At 44.4% G+C, this 22,359-nt stretch overlaps 1 protein-coding gene across 2 annotated transcripts in view; it reads right to left on the bottom strand.

Annotated features, from left to right (window-relative positions):
- CC2D2A (coiled-coil and C2 domain containing 2A) overlaps window positions 1–7,077 on the bottom strand; it is a 118,490-nt gene extending 111,413 nt beyond the window's left edge. The window contains exons 1-2 of one of the 2 annotated variants that reach the window (XM_090035618.1): window positions 7,024–7,077; window positions 5,659–5,755 (exon numbers count right to left, since the gene is read on the bottom strand). In XM_090035618.1, coding sequence (XP_089891744.1) covers window positions 5,659–5,755; window positions 7,024–7,062 — 136 coding nt within the window. In that variant the 5' untranslated portion in view covers window positions 7,063–7,077. Of the gene's footprint in view, window positions 1–5,658; window positions 5,756–5,963; window positions 5,992–7,023 lie in introns of those variants that run through there. The other variant, XM_090035620.1, reaches the window with a different exon arrangement.
- Window positions 7,078–22,359: the final 15,282 nt, after the last annotated feature.

Raw genomic sequence — 22,359 nt, 5'->3', positions numbered from 1 at the left:
TTCCTAATCACCTTTTCCTCCAAGTGCTTCCAGGTGGATTCCTTGCTCCATGATTTTTCCAGGGACCAACGTGAAACTGACTGGTCTGTACCTTCCATAGATCCTCCTTTTCCCCTTTCTTAAATATGGGTCCTATATTTGCCTTTTTCTGATCATCCAAGACCTCTCCTGATTGCCATGAGTTTTCAAAGGTGATGGCCAGTGGCTCTGCAATCATATCAGCCAACTCCCCATCAGGCCCCATGGACTTGTATATGTCCAGCTTTTCTAAATAGTCCCAAACTTGTTCTTTTGCACTGCTGGCTGGTCCCTTCTTCCCCAGACTGTGCTGCCTGGAGCAGCAGTCTGGGAGCAGACCATGCTTGGGAAGACTGAAGTGAAATAGGCATTGAGTTAATCAGCATTTTCTGCATCCTCTGTCACAAGGCTGTCTCCCTGATTCAGTATGGGACCCACATTTTCCCTGATCCTACTCTTGCTACCAACATACTTGTAAAAACCCTTCATGTCCCTCGCTAACTGCACCTCCAATTGCACTTTTGCCTTCCCAACTTCATCCCTGCATGCTCCATCAATGCCCTTATATCTTCCCTAGTTATTTGTCTAGGTTTCCACTTCTTATAAACTTTCTTTTTTGTGATTTAGTTTACTGAAGTGTTCCATGCTAAGCCAAGTTGGTCTTCTGTCCTACTTGCTAATATTCCTGGGCATCAGGATGGTTTGTTCCTGCAGTCTCAGTAAGGCTTCTTTAAAGACTCCAGCTCTTCTGGAGTCCTCTCCCCCTCAGCCTGGCTTCCCAAGAGTTCCCCAAGCAAGTCGAAGTCTGCTTTTTTGAAGTCCAGGATCCTTACTCTGCTGCTCTCCATCCTTCTTTTCCTCAGGATCATGAACGCAATCATTTCATTGTCACTGCTGCCCAAGTTGCTATCAGCTACTACATTCCCCACCAATTCTTCCCCATTTGTGAGCAGCAGGTCAAGAAGAACATGGACCCTAGTTGGCCACTCCAGCACTTGCACCAGGAAGTTGTCCCCAACACTCTCTCAAAACTTCCTGGATTGCCTGCAATGTTTGAAGGAAGTCACATCCACCATTTCCTCCTGGTCTGGTAGTCTATTCCGACCCCCACCAAGACATCATCCCTGTTGCTCTCAGAACTTTCAACAGACGTAGCTCCAGTTTCATACTGGAGTTCTGAGCATTCATATGGCTCTTCTACATACAGCACACGTCATCTTCCTCCTCCTCTTCTCCCCTGCCTGCCTTTCCTGAACTGTTTGTACCCATTGATGACGCTGCTCCAGTCATGCAAGTTATCCCACCAAGTCTCTGTTATTCCAATCAGGTCATAGTTCCGTGACTGTGCAAGGACTTCCCATTTTTCCTGCTTGTTTCCCAGGCTTCATGCATTTGTGTATAGGCACCTAAGGTAACTAATTGATTGTCCATATTTTTCAGGAAGTATGCGTGCACCTCCCCTGTTGCACCCTCCTGCTTGCTCTTTCTCCAAGTGTCCTGCTTCCCCTCAGGGCTTTGATCTCCATCCTCCAGCAAACCTAGTTTAAAGCCCTCCTCACTAGGTCAGCAAGCCTGCCTACAAAGATGTTCTTCCCTCTTTGTCAGGTGGATCCCACCTCTTTCCAGCAATCCTTCTTCTTGGAACAACATCCCATGGTTGAAGAAGCCAAAGCCCTGTTTGCGACACCACTTGTGCAGCCAGGTGTTGATTTGCAGGATGCATTTGTTCCTGCCTGGGCCCTTTCCCTTGTCCAGAAGGATCAATGAAAATGCAACCCAAGCCCCACACCTCCTCACCCTTGCACCCAGAGCCCTGTAGTCACTTTTGATCTGCTCAGGGTCTCCCTTAACAGTATCATTGGTGCCCACATGGAGGAGCAGCATGGGATAGTAGTCAGAGGGCCAAATTTAAGAGAACCTTCCACCAGTTTTGTTCTATGACTCTCTGCCTCTACCTGGCCAACAACTCATTTGCTACTTACATAAGTATATACAACCTGACACTCAATGCCAAAGAAGAACAGAAAGAACTATTTTATGCTGACCTTGATTAAATCCTGACTATCATCCCGAAAAAGGGCAAAATCATTCTCCCTAGAGGCTTCAGTGCAAGAGTTGGCCAGGACTTTAACATGTAGGAGGCACCACAGGGAAGTAAGGTGTGAGCAAGGCCAATTCCAATTGCCTCCCATTACCTAGTAAATATGCAGAGCATGACCTGTCATTACTAGCACTATCTTCAGACAACGCAACAAGTACAAATGAACACAGCAACATTCCCACTCAAAACAACAGCACCTTCTAGACTATGTCATTGTAGAGGAAGTGATCTTAAAGACACCCCTATAACGTGTGTCATGAGAGAAGCCAATGATAGCCAAATCAATCATCAATTAGTGAAATCAATCATGTCCATCAGGGTTGCACTGAAACAAAAACAAAAAAAAGCAAGCCCCAAATCAATCCAAAGACAGTACAGCATGAAATGCCTTCAGACCCTTAGATTCCACAAAACCCTCCAAAGTCTCAGTAAAAAAACTCACCAATCTTAGGATTGAAAATGGTAGCACTTGTGTTGAGGAAGACTGGCAAACTCTAAAACAGACTATCTATGAGGCTTGCGTAGAATCTATCACCCAGCGCCATCAGGACTGGTTGGATGAAAACAAAGCTGAGATCAAAGCTCTTCTCAACTGGAAAAGAAAAGCTTTGTGACTGGCAAAACCATCCAGTCAGAAGCAGGGAACTTGTTAATGGCTTAAAGCTGAAGCCCAGAGGAAGATTTGAGAAATCAAAAACAAATGTTGGGAAGAGAAAATGAAAGAAATGCAATGATTTGTTGACAATCATGACATGCGGAGCTTCTTTGCTGCAATCAAAGCTGTGTATGGAGCAAATTCTTGTGGACTCTGAAGACAGCAGTACGCTTCTTAAAAGTGAGTCTATCAAAAACCACTGGAAGGAGCGCTACCAAAAGCTCCTGAATCAAGACTTGATGGTGATTAATGAAACCATCGACACCATCACACAGCATCCAGTAAGGGAAGCACTTACCAATCTACCAACTTCTGAAGAAGTCCACCAGGTAAGACAGATTAAGAGCAACAAAGCATCTGGCCCTGATGGCACACCAGCTAAGGTCTCCAAGGTTGATGGCCAATTATGACCAAGGTACACTGTTTCTTAAAATCTGGAACACTGAGGAAATTCCCACTGACCTAACGAATGCCAATATTATCACCATTTTTAAAAAGGGAGATAGCTACCATGGTTAGACTTATCAAGGTATCTCCCTCCTCTCCATTACTGGGAAGATCCTCACTCCAGTTCTGGTGAACCAACTGCTCCCTCTTAACAAAGAAATCCTTCCCGAGTCTCAATGTGGTTTCAGACCATCAAGAAGCACCATGGATGTGATTTCTGCAGCCCTGCAGATCCAGGAAAATTGCCAAGAACACCACCAGGAACTATATATGGCCTTTATTGATTTGACCAAAGCCTCTGACTATTAACTGTAAGGCTTTATGGAAGTCCTTATCAAAATTTGGCTGCCCAGGAAAATTTATTGACATCTTAAAACTCCTTCATGACCAGATGACTACCTCCAGCCTATGCAGTGGCTCCACTATAGAGCCCTTTACTATTCAAACTGGTGTCAAGCAAGGCTTCATGATGCACCTATTCTGTTTTCCATCTTTCTTGCTGTCATCAAGATGCTCATCCATGACCATCTGACACATGGCATTGGATGGGAATCTTTTCAATCTCTCCCACCTCCATGCCAAAATCAAAGTTATGTTGGCCTCCACTGTAGAACTTCAGTATGCCAATGATTATTGTGTCATTGCACATACTGTGGAGGACCTACAAACAGCCTTTAACTGCCTCTCTCAAGTATGCTAATATCCTTTCGTGATATTAGGTGTCAAATTCCCAATCAATAAAAGTGGTAGTATTAGAGTAACTGTGTTGGTCCATAAGTTATTCAAGAGGCAAAGATTTTTTGGAGTAATATCTTTTAATGGACCAACTGTATAGCTGGGATAAAAATCAGACAAGCTTGCAGAAGCATTCTTCTTCATGTCTTAAGAGGAAAGCAAGCACAGAATTTTTTAACAGCAGTTGAAACAGTCAGGAAACTGGAGTAGAGAGAAATTCCCAGGGGTAGCAGACAAACAATTAGCAGAAGAAAAGAAGCTGATTACTGGGAGAGCAAGACCTATTCAAATAGAGGAAAGATATTATCACCTATAATGTGTAAGAAGAATTTCAGGAATCAGGCAGATTATAGTGTGTCATAACATCCATTTTGATGTTCAGTCCTTTGTTCCTAGTCAACTGGACACTAAGAACCAAGGACTGAATATCAACATGGATTAATGACCTGCTATAATCTACCCAACTCCTGAAATTCTTCCTATATGTTACAGGTAATAAAGACCTTCCTTCCCTCTTGATATCCATTTCAATTTTGGATACATTTCTGCCAAAAAATAGACTCTCTCACAGTGTCACTACTTCAACTTAACTAATCTAGCAATAAGGTATTTCTTTTCCTGTTTAAATATTCAAGGATGTCTGTTTTCAGTAAAGATGCTTTGTTTTGATCATTCTCTGTGTACATTTTATATCTGGCCCAGAACCACAACAATTTTTATTATCCAAGGTAGCGATTATATACTGAAATACTATTTATTACTAACCCATGCCCTGTCTACGTCTTCAGGTTTTCAGCTTTTATTGAGATGATTTATTAAGTGGACAGCTGTCTTGTTCATGCACGCCATAAAAAAATCGTGCAAGTATTCATAGTCCTATTGTTCCCTAAAATATCTGCCAGGAATACAGCGCAAATAGTTCCATCTAGCAAATTAAAAATTATTAGATACTTCAACACACACTCCGCATCCCCACAACAAAATGTTCTGATATATTAGATTCACATATCACTTCTGTGTTTACAGGTTTAACAATAACTTATTTTCTCACATATAGCACAACCCAATATATAGCATACACCCTTATTTTGAAGGGTAGCCTGAAGGGAGAGGGGGAAAAAAAATCTCCCACTGAGAGGAAGAGCAACAGTTAGCGAAGTATGCTGGCTCCAAACCTGCTGCCAGCTCCTCATGTCAGCTGGGGACCATGAACCAACATGACACGGATCATGGGTCCAACCTGGTGCTCTAGCTCTGGAGTCACCTGCCAGATCAGACCCAGGCACGAAACCTGGGGCTGCCACCAACCAGCTCCAGTCACATGCCAGGTGCAACACTGTGCACCACTTCCGGGGACACAGGCTGCCTGGGCAGCCACCTGCTGGGTCCCACCTGGCACCAGAGCTCGGTGCGCTGAAGCCAGGGCTGGACCTGACACACCAGGTCTGGGGCCACCTGCTGAAGACTAACCCCCGCCCCTGGGCAGAGCTGGCCCAAGAACTCAGTAACGCCTCCCTTGGGCGCTCCTGTATTAAAAGGGTCTTCGTTTCCTTGGCAGGCCCTGCTGTGAAACCCCTTCACGTTTACACAGGCCTGTGCAGACTTACGCCCGGCCCACAGCCCCCCGGAGCACCGCCCTCAAGTGACGCGACGCCCCTCCCCCGAAGCCCCGCCCCCACCCAGGCCGGTCGGAGACACTTACTGCGCGATGGCCGGGCCGCCGCCATGCCGGCTGGGCCACCGTCTGCTGCCTTCGCCTCCGCGTCCAGTGGCGCGACGAGATGCGCCGGCTCAGGCAGCTGCGGGGAAGCAGCGGGAGGGGGTCAGCAGCGCGCGGCCCCAGTCAAACCCAGGCCCCGCCCCCTCCGCGGGACCCGGATGTTGTCCGGCCCTCGGAGAACCCCGCCCCTAAGGTCCCGGTGCGGATGCGGAGCAGTCAATCCTGCCCGGACGTCCCGCTCAGCCCATGAGTTCCTGCGCGTCTCTTTGCACCGTCGGCCCGCTCACCGGCTGCTTCCGCCGCCGGGCCTCCAGCGCCGCCCGCAGCTCGCGCGCCTCGGCCCCCGCGTCGGCCTCAGCCCTGCGCTCCTGCCGCGTGCGGGGGCAGGCACGTCGGTGTATAAAACAAATCACACGGGAAACAAACACGTTTAGCAATGCAGGGCCGGCCTGCCCTGAGCCCGGCTGGGCCTGGGGCCCTGGGGAACCGCTCCCCCGCAGCTGGCACCTGCCCTGGGGGGCTGCTGGCGCCGGGCACCGTCTTCAGGAGACTGCTGAGAGTCACCGGGGAGATAAACGATGGGGCATTCGTTCAAATAAATACGAAATGTCTGCTCCCATTTAGCAGTGGGGGGGGTTAAAATGTAACAGTGATGTACAGGCATAGGGCACAGTAGATTAACTGGGCGTTAAATGACGTTCCATCCTGTGATGAAACCTCCCAGGATAGATGCAGAGGTGGCAACCCACATGCCTCTGCGCGTGCAGGATTGAAGCCTCGCTGCACTCCCTGTTTAATACCCACCTGCTTCAGATTATGCATCGGTGCTGCCCTGCCCGCCAGGCCCCATGGGCCATGCATGGTCCAGTTATGGGCAACATCCAGTTGATCCAGGGACTTAGCTCACCCTGCAAAGGGGGAATAACCTGGCCCCAATCCAGCCATGCAGGGAGAGGGGGCAAGGCCCAGCCTGGCAAGGAGGGAAGGGGAGTGATCTGGCCTCATGCAGAAGTGAATGGGCCCAGCCCTGATCTGGAAGGAGGAGGTATGCTCCAGTTTCAACCTGCTGCAGGGTAACTTGAGATTTTGGCAGTAGAGGGAGGGTGGGGGTAGTGACAGATTTACCATTAAACAACACATGTGGTGACAGGGCCTTGAACGACAGGGCCCCAAAATGCAGAACAAATCTGACATGACTACATAAGCGTTGCAAGTCACAAAGTAGTCCAGAAACCGGTATATTACTTTTCATATAATTGACAAAGGTGGTGGATGAACAAAACTACAATAATTTTTTGGTGAAAAAAATACCATTAAAACCATATTTGCCGTAATTATTAAACTAACCTCCATAACCATCATCTGAGATTCTTCACTAAGATTCATTTTTGTGATGCGTGGTACTTGTCTGTCACAAATAACACAGGAATTACTGGCAGGCCAATATACAGATTAAATACACACTGATCCAACACTTTCCAAATGGGCATACCTCTGCACCATATATAACCTATAGACCTCACATGATGTCTTAAAATACACTCACTTAACACTTCAAAGCAGTTTTGCAGTTTTGAATATGATTTTTTCCTGTTTTTGTAATTCACATAATCTTCAAACTAGGGCATAATATGTGATCATTCTTAATAGGAGTGATGCCACTGACAGCCTGTACTGTCATCTCTGCTTCCTGCATAGGAGCAGGGCACAAATGTATTAGGGATCATAAGAAAATGTGCTGCTAAAAACACCAAATAAGATTTAAGTAGTAAATTAAAAGGCTTTCCTAACTAGTGCTGGGGGCCAAACCAGCCTAAAGCATGGCTTGTATTCCTACAGCAGTACCAGCTATGCCCCATGCTAGTTAGGCAGCCCAGATCAGTGCAATCATTCACAAGTTCATTCCTGCTCTAGTACTGCACAGAACCACTAAGTATAAAGGCATTGCGTAAAACTGAAACATCTGCCTGTTTGCAGCACTAATATCCCAGGGCAATATAAATATTGTACTGCAGTAAATTATAGCATTTTAATACTTAGCAGATTTCATTTTAAAAACATTAGTCTTATATGTACATGAAAAGGACAAGGCCATTGAATCATTTTAATGCTTTTCTAATATTTCTGGAAAATAAGTGCCATAAGAAACATTTTAAAAATATAATAATTGAATGCCAAGCCTTATACTAGAATACAAGAGATTTAAAATTACTCAGTATCACAGGGAGTTGCCTGTCTCCAGATGACTTACAATTGAAAATAGACATTTACTGCAGTTTACTAACTTCACTTTTAAAAATAAATTAGCTTGCAAATCTTTATAAAAGTTATTTTGAGGATTTCTACGTGTTAAACTTGTCTCTCTAATAAAAATGGAGAATGTGGAGATACTTTAAAAGCTTTAAAAGGGAAATATTTGAGTCATACCTGGGTTTTCTTAGGCAGCATTTCAGAAGTTGCAATCAACAGTCTGCCATAACAAATACACCCATCATAGCAACAAGGTTGCTAGGGAAGGTCACTGAGATTTGTTTTTAAAGAGAAAGAGTCAGCAAAGTGTCTATGGTTTGCTAAACAGACATAGAGAAAGACCATCCCTTTAAAAAAATCAAAGGAAAGAAATAGTGGTAAATAATGCATACAAAAGATCAAGGGATCGTGGCCACCCTGAGCAAGCACTTACACCTGTGAGTAACTGCATTCACTTCAATTTTCCTACTATTTAGTTGGTCTAATAAAAGATATCACATTTATCCTAAGAACCTTGTCTGCCTATGTTCACTTCAGTAAGACTCCAAATGTGGATCTGCAGGATCAAGATGAAATTGTGCACTAATGGCCATATGTAATACACTAATGTATGTCAAGATCTAAGGCTCTTTTTTATTCCCCAGTTCTTAGATGGAATGAAAAATATATATACTTTTTTTTTTTCTTGAAATGTAAGTGGGGATGTGAGAAAAATCTGAACGTGCATATTCACCTATATTCCCATCCAAGTTAAGTACCACCATGATGCAAAAAATTGCGGTCCGTTTCTTGGAGGCCACTAAAATCACAGACACGCACTCATTAGATGGCACAAAAGGTGTATTTGCAAATAGGGTCAGAGCAGAGTCAAAAACTCAGATTACTCTGAATCCACCAAGGAATTTTTTGCAGGCTGTATTTATCTTCTTCCTCCTGGGCACGTGTGCAGAAACAGGAACTCTTACAGCTCATTTCCGTTTCATACAAACATACGTGTGGTTACATCACTACATCCATCGCATGTACATTATAATTAACTGCTTAAGTATGCAGGGCGGAGAGGTAAATATGCATCAGCTAACTGAGCATGCTCAGAGACTATTATAGGTCACCAAGAGTTTAAACCCCCCCCCTTTCAAGGACACAGTCAGTTGAATTCCAGCTTCTGTAATCTGCATGAGAAAGGCTAGGGAGAAGCTGGGGGAGAGTCTGCGATTTAGTATGAGAAGAGCTGTGGCAAGGCTGGGCAAGGAAAAAATTCCTTGGCAGTGTTTCTTTCTTATCAGGTGCAAGATGCAAGCTGTGCATTTCTAACAATTCTCCATTTCTAACAATATTCTCCCCTCAAGATGCTTTCTGCTCCCTGTTCTCATTTAGGCAGATCAAGATAATTACGAGGAATTTTTCTGAGTACCATGACTTTTGCTACAGTCTGCGCTTTGAGGGGGACTGCTGCAACCTGCATCCCTTCAGCTGTGGTGGTTACCAATCTTTTTGAAGCAGGTGTCTTCATCATACGGGGATGATTGTGGAGTGGATGGGTTACATTTCATCCACGTGGAGTTTGGGAGCTTAACAGCAGTAGAATTCCACTGACCTGCATACTTGAATGATCTCCCTCCCTTCTCCCCCAGTCCTAATTTTCTGTGATTCTCTGTGCTCAGTACCATAACCCATCTCCACCCCACCCTCCCTCCTCTCCTACCCACTATTGCTGCTGTCCCCAGTGTCTCTGGCTGCGCCAGGGGAGGGGGGCACTCCAGAGCTGCTCCAGCTGAGTTGCAAATGGAGCCAGGCTTAGCCAGGAACAGCAGCAGCAGTGGCAGCGGGCGGGTTCCTCCTCCATGTCCAGGCCCCTGAGTATTCCTCGCCAGCCAAGGAGCAACCTCAGGGGAGCCTGCCCAGAGCTGCTGCTGCTGCTGTCTCTGGCAGCACTGTATTGCACAGCAGCATGGACAGCCACAGGCAGGAGTGGGAGCAGAGTACAAAGGGAAAGGGAGGGAGCGCCAAGAATGGCAGGGAAAATTCTTACCTGTTTTCAGGACTCAAAAAAAAAAACCCCAGCTGCTGCTCCCATGGCGCAGCTTGCACATTCTTGTGGTGGGAGCGAGGGAAGCAGAACTGGGAGTGGAGTTGCAGCCCTGCTTCAGTGTCAGTTGTTGCTCCCGCACCCCCTTTACACAATCCTGGATCCAACCATTGCAGAATTTAGAAAAGCAAGCTTTCTTAGTTTCAGATTCCAAAACAATGCCTTTCTGTTTACTAGCTCTACTTAATCCTATTCATACAAAGAGATATTTCAAAAACATAACAGATGGTAAAAAGATTTCCTTGAGAATATTACAATATTAGGTACCATGCAGACTTCTTTATTTCTCATCAGTCATTTAAAGATAGACCATTAAAACTATCACTTGGCACAATCTCTTTAACACCATCTTCCATTTCTGATTCCACAAAGTTTTAGAAAAAAAATATATAAGTACTGCAGACAATCACCACCCTCTTTCAAAATATGTACGCATTTCACACCATTGCAAATTTCAGCAAAAATTTTAAGAGGTACTTGTTTGGAACAAGCTCTGGAAAAAAATGGAAACATAACATACTGTAAAACAATGTGTTTCTTAGAAGTTATGATGTAGAAAAGTAGGATGTTTTTCTTATAGTGTCATGAATATAAAACTATTAATAAATATTCTGGTTATGGGGAAAGAAGACTCAAAAGTAGATATAACAGTTCAGGTAAAATACCATTGATTCTTATTTATAAAATTATTAATAGATTCATAGACACTAGGGCTGGAAGGGACTTCGGAAGATCATTGAGTCCAGCCCCCTGCCCCAGGGGCAGGAAGTCAGCAGGGATCATAGGATCCCAGCAAGATAAACATCCAAATGTCTTTTGAAGGCATTCAAAGTAGGTGCTTGAACCGCCTCCCGTGGCAGTCTATTCCAAACCTTGGGGGCTCGGGCGGTAAAGAAGTTCTTCCGTTTGTCCAGCCTGAAACGGTCATGGAGGATTTTGTAACCGTTCAATCTTGTCATTCCTTGGGGCGCTCTGGTGAACAGATGTTCCCTCAAGTCCTGGTGAGCACCCCTGATAAACTTATAGGCAGCTTCCAGATTACCCTTGAGCCTGCACTTTTCCAGGCTGAGGAGCCCCATAGCTCTCAGCCTCTCATCATAAGGTCCATTTTCCTGACCTCTGATCATGTGTGTGGCTCTCCTCTGCACTCTCTCAAGCTTCTCCACACCCTTTTTAAATTGTGGAGCCCAACAGTGGACACAATACTCCAGCTGTGGCCTCACCAAGGTCGAGTACAATGGGAGGATGACATCCCGGGATTTGCTTGAGAAGCATCTATGGATGCAAGCCAGCGTTTTGCTCACTTGTCTAGCTGCAGCATCATACTGAAGGCTCACGTTCATCTTGTGGTCAGTCATGACCCTCAAGTCCCTTTCGTCTGTAGTGCAAGCCAGCGTAGCACTGCCGAGCCTATAAGGATGCTGCAGGTTTTTCTTCCCAAGGTGGAGAACCTTGCATTTTTCAGTGTTAAACACCATCAGGTTCTCGTTCACCCATTTGCTGAGCCTGTCAAGGTCAGCCTGGATCACCCTCCTGTCCTCAGGTGTGGATGCTTTACCCCGAAGTTTGGTGTTGTCGGCGAACTTGGCCAATCCGCTTCTGATACCAATGTCCACATCATTAATGAGGATGTTGAATAGTGTTGGCCCAAGGATGAGCTTTGAGGGACCCCACTGGTCACAGCGCACCATGACGATTGACTTCTGTCAACTACCACCCTCTGGGTCCTACCACGGAGCCAGTTCCCCAGCCAGTGGATCGTGGTGAGGCTGAGGCCACAGTTAGCCAGTTTTGCCAAGAGGTGATCATGGGATACCAGAACAAAGGCTTTTTTGAAGTCAAGATATATAACATCAATCTCTTCTCCCTTGTCTAGGTCGTAAAACAAAATAAGATTGGTCAAGCAAGACCTACCCGCAACAAGCCCATGCTGTTCTATCCCTCAGGATGCTGCCATCGGCCAGTCTGTTAAGAATGGTCTCTTTGATAATCTTTTCTAAGATCTTCCCTGGGATAGAGGTCAGGATGATGGGCCTGTAATTTGCCAGATCCACTTTCCTCCCTTTCTTGAAGATAGGCACCACATTGGCCTTCTTCCAATCTTCAGGCACTTCACCAGAGCTCCAGGAATTCTCAAAGATCCGTGCCAGAGGCTGAGCTATGATGCTAGCCAGCTCCTTGAGTACCCTGGGGTGTAAACTCTCAGGGCTGGCTGACTTGAAGGTATCCAGCCTCTTGAGGTATTCCTTCACGAGGTCAGCACTGATGTAGGGTAAGGAATCTCCCTCACCCTGGCCTCCCTGTCCTGTAATGGGCAGGGGCGTACCATGGGACTGGTGAGAGACTGACACAAAGTACCCATTTAGGAAGTTGACTTTTTCCTGGGTGTCACTTGTCAGTTGTCCCATCTGGTTCAGCAGGGGTCCAATGTTGCCCTTGCTTTTCCTCTGGCTCCCCACATATCTAAAAAAGGACTTTTTATTGTCTTTGATACTTGTAGCTAGATGGAGTTTCATTGCAGCCTTGGCTTTCCTGGTTCGCTCCCTGCAGGTCCAGACCAGTGCAGAATATTCCTTCTTGGAGGTGGAACCAGTCCTGCATCCTTTTCAGGTCTTTCCTTTTAGACGCAGGAGGTCCTCTAGTTCCCTACAGAGCCAAGGGGGCTGCTGTGTCCTTTTGCTGCCTTTCCTCCAAGATGGAATAGACTTTGCTTGTGCATCCAGGATGGCTCCTTTGAGGAGCAACCACTCATCTTGAACTCTCCTTCCCTTTGGGTTGTGGCCATTTAGGGCCTCACTGACAAGCCTCCTGGTCGAAGTCAGCTTTCCTGAAGTTGAGGACTTCTGTATTGCTGACTGACTTGCCAGCTTTATGGCAGATGGTGAAGATGATCAGCTTATGGTCACTGTCACCCAGCTTTTCTTCAATCATTAGGTTGCTGATTAGGTCGCCCCCCATAACTAGTACTATGTCAAGCAGTGTTTTACCTCTCATCAGCCCATAGACTTCTTGCAGGAATAATAATTTTTTTTTTTCCCCACAACTAAAGGAACAAGAGAAGGATATCAAAACTATATTCAATCTGAGGGTATCATTCTTAAGGGAAGGCATATTTTTCATAGCTGTTATTAAAGAAACAATAGAAAATGGACTCTATTTCTACAGTATTCTAGAGTAATGTTGTCATCTAGGTACTGGAAATGAAAGTGATTTCACAAATTGATTTGATATATTTGCTATGGGGCTAGGACGGGGCCGTGTTCAGTGCTCCAGGCTGGAGCAGGGACAGACCCTGCCAGTGCGGAGCAGGGGAAAGGGTGGGAGGGAAAGGGGCAGGCAAGGGAGCAGAGGTTGTGAGGAAATCACTCAGTGCAGAGGCAGTGGGGGGCGGGTGACGGGGAGATAGGCAGTAGCCTCAGCTATGGCTCCAAACCTGGGCAGAAGCTGAACCCCAGACTATAGCAGCTGCCTGCCCCCATACTACCCTTATATGCAATTCTGCAATGAGGCTCCCCCCCTCCCCCCCAGACAAACAGTTAAATGCGGGAAAAACTTCATCTTAGAATTGAGTAAACATGGGACTCTCATGCAAGCTGTCCACAAATAGTATCCCAAAAACCACTTCGACATATTCATTCTAGTAATAAAATAACAGAGGAAGAAGATAATTTTTTCCTATTTATGGATCCTGTTATGATAAAAGTAAGCTCATGGGAAGCAGGAAAAAAGCAGAATAAGTTGTTATAACAGAGATAGACGTGAATTTGTAATAAATGAGACAGCAGTTTATCACAGTCAGAGAATAGCTTACCTTACAGTGACCAAAAATTATAAGAGCAATCTTATCAGAAGACATATTTCTAAAAGTGCATATAAATTATATAACCTTCCATTATTGCTGAGAATGACAGTATAATTTATGGAAATAATACAATGAGCATGACTACACAAATGACATTTTTATAATAACCGGTTTTAAACATTTTGTTTTACTAAGAGGTCAGTCTCCCAATGATTTCTTGCTGTATTACAAATAGTCACGCAAACAATTTAAAATGATGAATGAATGTGAATAGCAGTTTCCCCTGAAAGAATTGAACGCTGGTGCAGATGCTTGTTTAACAGGATTAGGAAGATATGTAGTAACATATGTGAGTGCAAGTATTTGAGTCACAAGAGAAACAGAGAATCCAAGCAACATACATTTTTCAGAGCTGAGAAAACCACATCCATTTCAGTTAACATTATAAAAACAACTGCAAGACCATAACCATTTAGTTGTATTAGACATGTCCAATGCTCCTTTACTAAACAAACAAGATGGTGTGACAAGATGTAGCCAATAAGTCACAAGCCAATGTTTCAATGGCAATATAGACCAATATCTCTGCCCCTAAATTCAAAGGTAAATAGTTTCCACAAACATAACAAGGAGGGCTGAGATCTACTTTCTGTCTTTTCATGGTAGTTCTGTCACTTGGATCACCATCAGTGTATCTTTTACCCTTAAGGTTGCCAGCCCAAGAAAAAAAAATTATTCATAACCCGCAAACTTTTTACTGGCAACTAAGCTTTTATGCTGATATATGTTTTTACTGATACTTCATATATTTTACATAATGGAAATGTAACCCTACTGCCAGGCCCTGGACAAGAGTAACAAGGGCCAAATTCAAATTTAGGGGTACAACACCAACCTTTAACAAAGTCTATCTTGACTGCCACAATGGTTTTACACCATGATGCTCCCATCCCAGGAGTCTCATACTCACTCCCACACCCTGGCACCCCTCACCCCTGACTTCAATCTGCACTATGCTGCCCCTACTCCAGCGCCCCCCCGCAAAAAAAACTACCCCAACTAGCTATAATCCCTCTGTCCTGACACAAACTCCAACCTGCCTCCTTTTCTCCCTCCTGATCCTGCAGCACTATCCCACTCATTGCACTCACCTCCCTGTCCTCTCAGGTGCCTCAGATTGCTAAGGGTTATGTGGTCTTGCCTACAATGGCTGATGGGAAGCAGCTGCAGCACATGGCTTTTGTGGGGAGGAGGAGGACACTGTGGAGGCTTCTATGGGCCACAAAGTCCTGATGAAGACCTTCCTCTGTTCTCTATCCACAGGGTGCACTGCTCTGTTTATTGCATCCAGCCTCATTCTGACAGGTGATCTTCAATTAAGCTCACTGTTTCTTAGCTTTTATTGAAAGATCTGTTTTTTAAGGGTTTTATGGATGAGTGCTTCAGCCCTTTTTTACAGACTCTCTGTAAATTTATGCAGAGTTCAAATTACACTTTGACTCTTGGGGGGTCTGCAAAAAAAGTTGGGCTGCCCATCACAATGCCCTAATAAAACCAGAGACCCCCCGGTTTATGATTTTCAAATCTTACAAGGGGGCTCTTGTCTCTTATGGGGGACTCAGACTCCTCCGAGTAATTTGAAACACCTGAATTTATGTACAGTTGGCAACTTTGTTTCCCCTCCACAAACAAAATGAAACAGGAAAAAAATCAAACAAAGAAAAAAACTCTAAGATAAGCAATTTTTCAACCTTCAGATAAGGTTATCTATTTATTAATGGGTTAAGAGTCTTCTATTATATACATTATATAGATTTCCATCAGTTTGGAAGGAATTAAGACCATCCTGGTTAAAAAGATTGTTGATTATTCCTACATGATAGAGAGAACACGCAGTAAATCCCCAAAACATTTTCACTCAGTAGTCACAACCAAAATATTTGCTGGACTATGAATGAATTATATTGGAAGGAGAAGAAATTACAGTAGTACTTTGAGATCTGCACTGATTAGTAAATAATATCTAAGTGCATAAAGAAGTTGGGTTTGAACAAGCCTTGAATAATTTAGTAGACATTTGCTGAGGGATCATCTGTCTTTCTTTCCCTCTCTCTCTTTCTCTCTCTCTAATCTTCCATTAACTATCATCTTCTTAAGATCAGGATATTATTTTCTTGATATGAAAAGGAAGTTGGTGGTAGTTTGTTCTTCATGAGAGTTACTCAGTTTTGGAAATTTTTGTTTCTCCTTAGTCTGGTTATCATGTGTTAACATTAAACAAACTAAGTCAGTTTCTCACAAAATCAACGTATGATTGTTATGTTACGTTTTGTATAGAGTCTAGGATTAAAGTAGATGCTCTAAAAATGGGGAAAAAAAACAGAAATACATTTTGTTCTACCTCCCTGTGGGGAATCCAAAATGTTATAGGATTTACTAGGCTACCTTAACCAACAGGAAGATCTCACTATATCATTAAATAGTAGCCTTAGGGAACATATTGAATTATGACCCATGAAAGGAATACCCAGTATACACTAATTTTCTGGGTTAATGTTTTGGAGGGTAGCCAAATTATTTCTGCACAAGATGTCCCTGGAGGAACCTTAGTGATAATTTTACAAAGCCTATGACAGATCCTATACAAAGCTTACGACAGAGGTCATTTGAATCATTAAAACGAGATTTCCTTTTTCTTCTCATCAATCCAAATTTTCTTTCTGGTTGTGGGGCATACAAATTGCCATAATAGATCAAGGCAATAGCCACTTAATGCAGTGTCCTGTCTCTAAGTGTCCAATACCAGATTTTTCAGAGGAAGGAAACCTGGGGGAAGACAGTTGTAAAAGAACATACCCCTTAAGAAAATGTCCTTCTACCATTAATTGTCAATAACTGGAAGATGAAGGGTTTATAATCTCTTCCCGTGGTGTTTATTTAGATGTTTGCTATTTGAAGTCTGGATAGTCTTATTACTCATATACATGTCCAGGTTATTTTTTCTAATGCTCTGTGACCTATTTTCTATGATGAGTCAATATTCCACATATCAGCAAGATAAAATGAATACTATTGTGAGAACTTCTTTAGATTAGATAGAACTTTTAACAATACAGGGAAAGGAATTATTTTTCCTTTAAAAATCAGAAATACTATAACTGTACTGAAAAGCATATTATTCCAAGATGCATATATCATACTAATGTAAATGCTCTACATGGTGACTTTTAAATAGTTTATACTGAAACAGATAAATTACTCCTTGAAAACATATATTACTCAAAGGGAAAGACATACCTATTAATGAAATAGCACAGATGCAGTTCAGCAGTGATATATCACCATTTGATTCTGATGTATTGTTTTCTCAACCATATTTATCATTTACTAATTCACATATATTACTTACTGAACTAGATCCATCACATACTGAATCACATTTATAAAAGTGAACTGGATGCTCTCACATTAAACTGAAGTTACCACTTATCAGTCTAAACAAATTGCATGCTAAAACATCAGTATAGTCAAGTTGCATGTAAAATATGAACCAAGTGATAAATGAAGTGTATCAGAATATGTACTCCAGTAAATGTTATATTAACTAATTTGACTCAATGCATGACCTGTGGAATATAAATACAAATAAAACACTACGTAAATAAATGACTACAACTATTAACACAGACCTAATAAAGGACATTAGCCATTCATTGTCCTTGGGATTTTATATTATTTACTGTGGAGAGTGTACATGTTCATTAATGTGTCGTAATTATGCTGTAATTGGCACTTAATGAGACATAATTGGTTCTACTGTGCAGTAGTGGCAGCGCACACTTTTTTGTGATGCTAATGGACAGTAGACTATTTCTACTGCACATTAGTGCAGTTTTTTCCTGCCACGCTAATGTGCCATAGAATTAGTCTACTGTGCCTTCTGCATCTTGTGTAGATGTACCCCGTAAAGCCGTAAAAAGCTGCCCATCATAGTAGAATATATATGCATTAAGGTATGTGGTTTTAAAGAGTCTGAAGAATTTAACCAGCAGGGGGCGCATCTACACAAGATGCTTTACTGCACAGTAATATAGTTTACTGCTCAGTAAGCATGTGCGTTTACACATGCACATGCTTACTGCACAGTAAACCACACTAATCGTGAGTAACTTTGCTACCTGCAAATGCAAGTAGAAAATTTACTTTCTATTAGTAATGATTCAGTAGCGCTCATGTAGATGCCTGACCAGAAGCCAATCTGCCAGCCACAAGGGGGCAGGAGATTACTCCCTGCCCCTGGGAGCTGCCTACTGCCAAGGTGGGCTCTGCCACTAGAGCCTGGTTGGGCCTGATAGCAGGGAGCTCCAAGCCCCATGCTTCACCATTGTGATCAGAGAGCTGGGGGCTGGGATACCCTTACATGGAGGCAGAGCTGTCATTTCGAGATCTTTCTCTCCCAGCCCAAACTCTGTAGACGCGGGCTTCAGGTTGGGAGACTCTCGACTCCCAGTGCCAGCTCTGCAGTTGTGGAGAACTTCTTTGAGGTGACTTTGCTGGACTTTTTGAAGGGCTCTTGCCTGGAGTCTTTGCAGGAGTCTTGGCTGCAGGTTTTTCTGGAGTCTTGGCTGCTTTCTTAAAGTGTTCAAGGAAGTTTGGACAGATGTTCTCCAGGGAGATGAGTGACTCAGTGAACTTGTTCACTGGCATGGTGATGTGATCTTCATCAGTGACTTGGATGAGGGGGTAAAAAGTACCCTGTTCAAATTTGCTGATGACACTAAGATGCTGGGGGATGTGGGTACACTAGTTGGGAGGAATAGCCTGCAGTCAGACCTAGACAGACTACAGGGGTGGGCGGATGAGAACAGGATGGGTTTCAACACTGACAAATGCAAAGTGATGCACCTGGGGAGGAAGAACCAGCACCACACCTACAGGCTGGGGAACTCCCTTCTAGTCAGTGCAGAGGCAGAAAAGGATCTTCGAGTCATCATTGATGCCAAGATGAACATGGGCCGGCAGTGTGGGGATGCAGTTAGGAAGGCCAACCGCACCTTGTCATGCATCCACAGATGCATCTCAAGCCGGTCCAAGGAGGTGATCCTCCCCCTCTATGTGACACTGATCAGGCTGCAGCTGGAGTACTGCGTCCAGTTCTGGGCGCCGCACTTGAAGAGGGATGTGGCCAACATGGAGAGGGTCCAGAGAAGGGCCACTTGCATGATCAGGGGCAGAAGGGCAGGCCCTATGAGGAGAGGCTATGGGACCTGAACCTGTTCAGCCTCCAAAAGAGAAGGCTGAGGGGGGATCTAGTGGCCTGTTATAAACTAGTCAGGGGGGATCAGCAGGCACTGGGGGAGTCCCTGTTCCCCCAAGCACTGCCAGGAGTGATTAGAAATAATGGTCACAAGCTGGCAGAGGGTAGATTCAGACTACACATCAGGAGGCACTACTTAACGGTCAGGGTGGCTAGGATCTGGAACCAACTTCCAAGGGAAGTGGTGCTGGCTCCTACCCTGGGCGTCTTTAACAGGGGGCTAGATGAACACCTTGCTGGGGTCATTTGACCCCAGTACTCTTTCCTGCCATGGCAGGGGGCTGGACTTGATGATCTACTCAGGTGCCTTCCGACCCTACTAACTATGAAACTATGTAACAGAGATAAGAACTTATCCCAAGATGTGTATACTGTAAAGTAAGCATTAGATAAGACCTTCCAATAAAACAGACTGTATTTCCAAAAGCAGTCTATTTAAAATATAGCAATAACTGTAACAATAATTATCTTAAATATTTAGGGGCCCTGAGGTCTGGGATACCTAGCTCTTTCTGTACAGTCATACATGCACAGTAAGAGGCAGTTCTTGTCAAGACCTGTAAGAAAAATGGAAAAGAATTATTTACTTTCAGAGACTCATGCCAAGAATATTAGACTGCTCAAATAAATGCATAATCCCAATTGGGAAACTTTAAGGAAGCTTCTGCTACTTTTCCATTACTTTAAAAATCCATATCTAATATTATTAAGCTGATTGAAGCAGTAACATTTCTGTTTAGTTATTCCCATGATGTAACTTTCATCAGAGGTGTGGTTAAAATATTCATCTGCTCTATACTTCATTTATTTTTACATGAAAAACAGTAGCTCTGCTAACCGTTAGGGTTACAACCAGGGAGTTTTCATTAGAAAGCTATATTTTATTCTGACTATAATTTTAGCTTGGGAAATAGGTTTGCCTGATTGCTAAATTTAAAAAATGCTAGTTTTGCTCTGATGGGAATGTATTTGCAGAGTTTGAAGAAAAATAGTCATGCTTTTTATTACTAATTATTAAAAATTTCCCCAACTTAAAGTTTTTACGTTTACCTATCTTTCCCCACAGTTAAAAATTTGCTGTTATTAGTCCTCCCACTAGTCATACAGTTAGAGTTCCTTGCAGAATCATGCAATATGTGGGAAAAAATAATTGTAATTAAGCAAAGTAATTAAGAAGTGTTGGTGCATAGTGTATATTGCTGAATCTTGCTCATTGAATTATGTTTCTCAGGTTCTTTCAGTTTTATTGAGAGTTGTGCCATTCATGTCAGTGAAGTAGCACTGAACCATCTAACCCTTGTTCCTACTTTGCACTTCGTGTAGTTATTTATATTTGTACAAAGTTGAATAAACTGCTATAATTTCTATTTGCATTTTACTTGCATTATATACCGAATTTACTTACATATATGTACCCTTTCCCCAAAAATCAGGTCTTCCAAATTGAGGTGTGTGTCTTAAGTGGGGAAGCTGATCTTCTGCACTGGAATGGAGGAGTGGAAGTATGGATGACAACCGTAATGGGTGCCTTCCTTCTCTCCCCCTGACAGCTCCATAGAGGAAGGGGAACAGTTCAGGGTCAGAACTACAGTGTCAGCCCTTTCAGAGCCACTGGTGAGTTGTAGTTTCATAGTTTCTAGGGTCAGAAGAGACCTGAGTAGATCATCTAGTCCGACCCCCTGCCATGGCAGGAAAGAGTACTGGCGTTAAACGACCTGAGCAAGATGTTCATCTAACCTCCTCCTAAAGACCCCCAGGGTAGAAGCCTGCACCACTTCTCTTGGAAGTTGGTTCCAGATCCTAGCTGCCCTGACCGTGAAATAGCACCTCCTGATGTCTAGCCTAAACCTACCCTCTGCCAGCTTGTGACCGTTATTCCTGGTCACTCCTGGCAGTGCTTGGGGGAACAGGGACTCCCCTAGTGCCTGCTGATCCCCCCTGACTAGTTTATAACAGGCCACTAGATCCCCCCTCAGCCTTCTCTTTTGGAGGCTGAACAGGTTCAGGTCCCGTAGTCTCTCCTCATAGGGCCTGCCCTGCTGTCGCCTGATCATGCAAGTGGCCCTCCTCTGGACCATCTCCATGCTGTCCACATCCCTCTTGAAGTGCAACGCCCAGAACTGGACACAGTACTCCAACTGCGGCCTGACCAGTGCTGCATAGAAGGGGAGGATTACCTCTTTGGACCTGCTCAAGATGTATCTGTGGATGCATGACAAGGTACGGTTGGCCTTCCTGACTGCATCCCCACACTGCCGGCCCATGTTCATCTTGGCATCAATGATGACTCGAAGATCCTTTTCTGCCTCTGCACTGACTAGAAGGGAGTTCCCCAGCCTGTAGGTGTGGTGCCGGTTGTTCCTCTCCAGCTGTATCACTTTGCACTTGTCTGTGTTGAAACCCATCCTATTCTCAACCGCCCACCCCTGTAACCTGTCTAGGTCCGATTGCAGCCTATTCCTTCCTTCTAGTGTGCCCACATCCCCCCACATCTTAGTGTCATCAGCAAATTTGAACAAGGTGTTTTTTACCCTCTCATCCAAGTCACTGATGAAGATGTTGAACAGCGTGGGCCCGAGGACCGAGCCCTGCAGAACCCCACTGCCCACGTCCTTTCAGGTTGAGAAGGACCCATCCGCTACCACCCTCTGGGTCCAGCCCTCCCGCCAGTTGGCGACCCATTTGACTGTGTGGGTGTCTACACCACAGCCCCCCAGTTTCTTAATGAGAACAGGGTGAGAGACAGTGTCGAAAGCCTTCTGGAAGTCCAGGAAGACTATGTCCACTGCTACCCCTGCATCTAATGATCTGGTGATCTGATCGTAAAAGGCCACCAGGTTGGTCTGACAGGACCTGCCACTGATGAATCCGTGTTGGTTGCCCCTAAGTATGCAGTCCCCTGCTGGCCCCTCATGGATGTGTGCCAGAATAATTTTCTTGAACAGCTTGCCTAGGATCGAGGTAAGACTAACTGGCCTATAGTTTCCTGGGTCCTCCTTCCTGCCTTTTTTGAAGATGGGAAACACATTGGCCCTCTTCCAGTCCTCCAGCACCACACCAGAGCACCACGAGTGCTCATGAAGCCGTGCTGGGGTCCTGCAATGACCTCAGCCAATTCCTTTAGAACCCTAGGGTGGAGATCATCCGGACTGGCTGACTTGAATATGTCCAGTCCCTCCAGAAGCTCCCTATCTAGTTCCTCGCTAACCCTTGGCCTATGTGTGC

Source organism: Crocodylus siamensis, chromosome 2 (assembly GCF_052110815.1).
Source record: "Crocodylus siamensis isolate JL-2025a chromosome 2, ASM5211081v1, whole genome shotgun sequence".
NCBI lineage: Eukaryota > Metazoa > Chordata > Crocodylia > Crocodylidae > Crocodylus > Crocodylus siamensis.
This window is presented reverse-complemented; position numbering and strand designations above follow the sequence as displayed.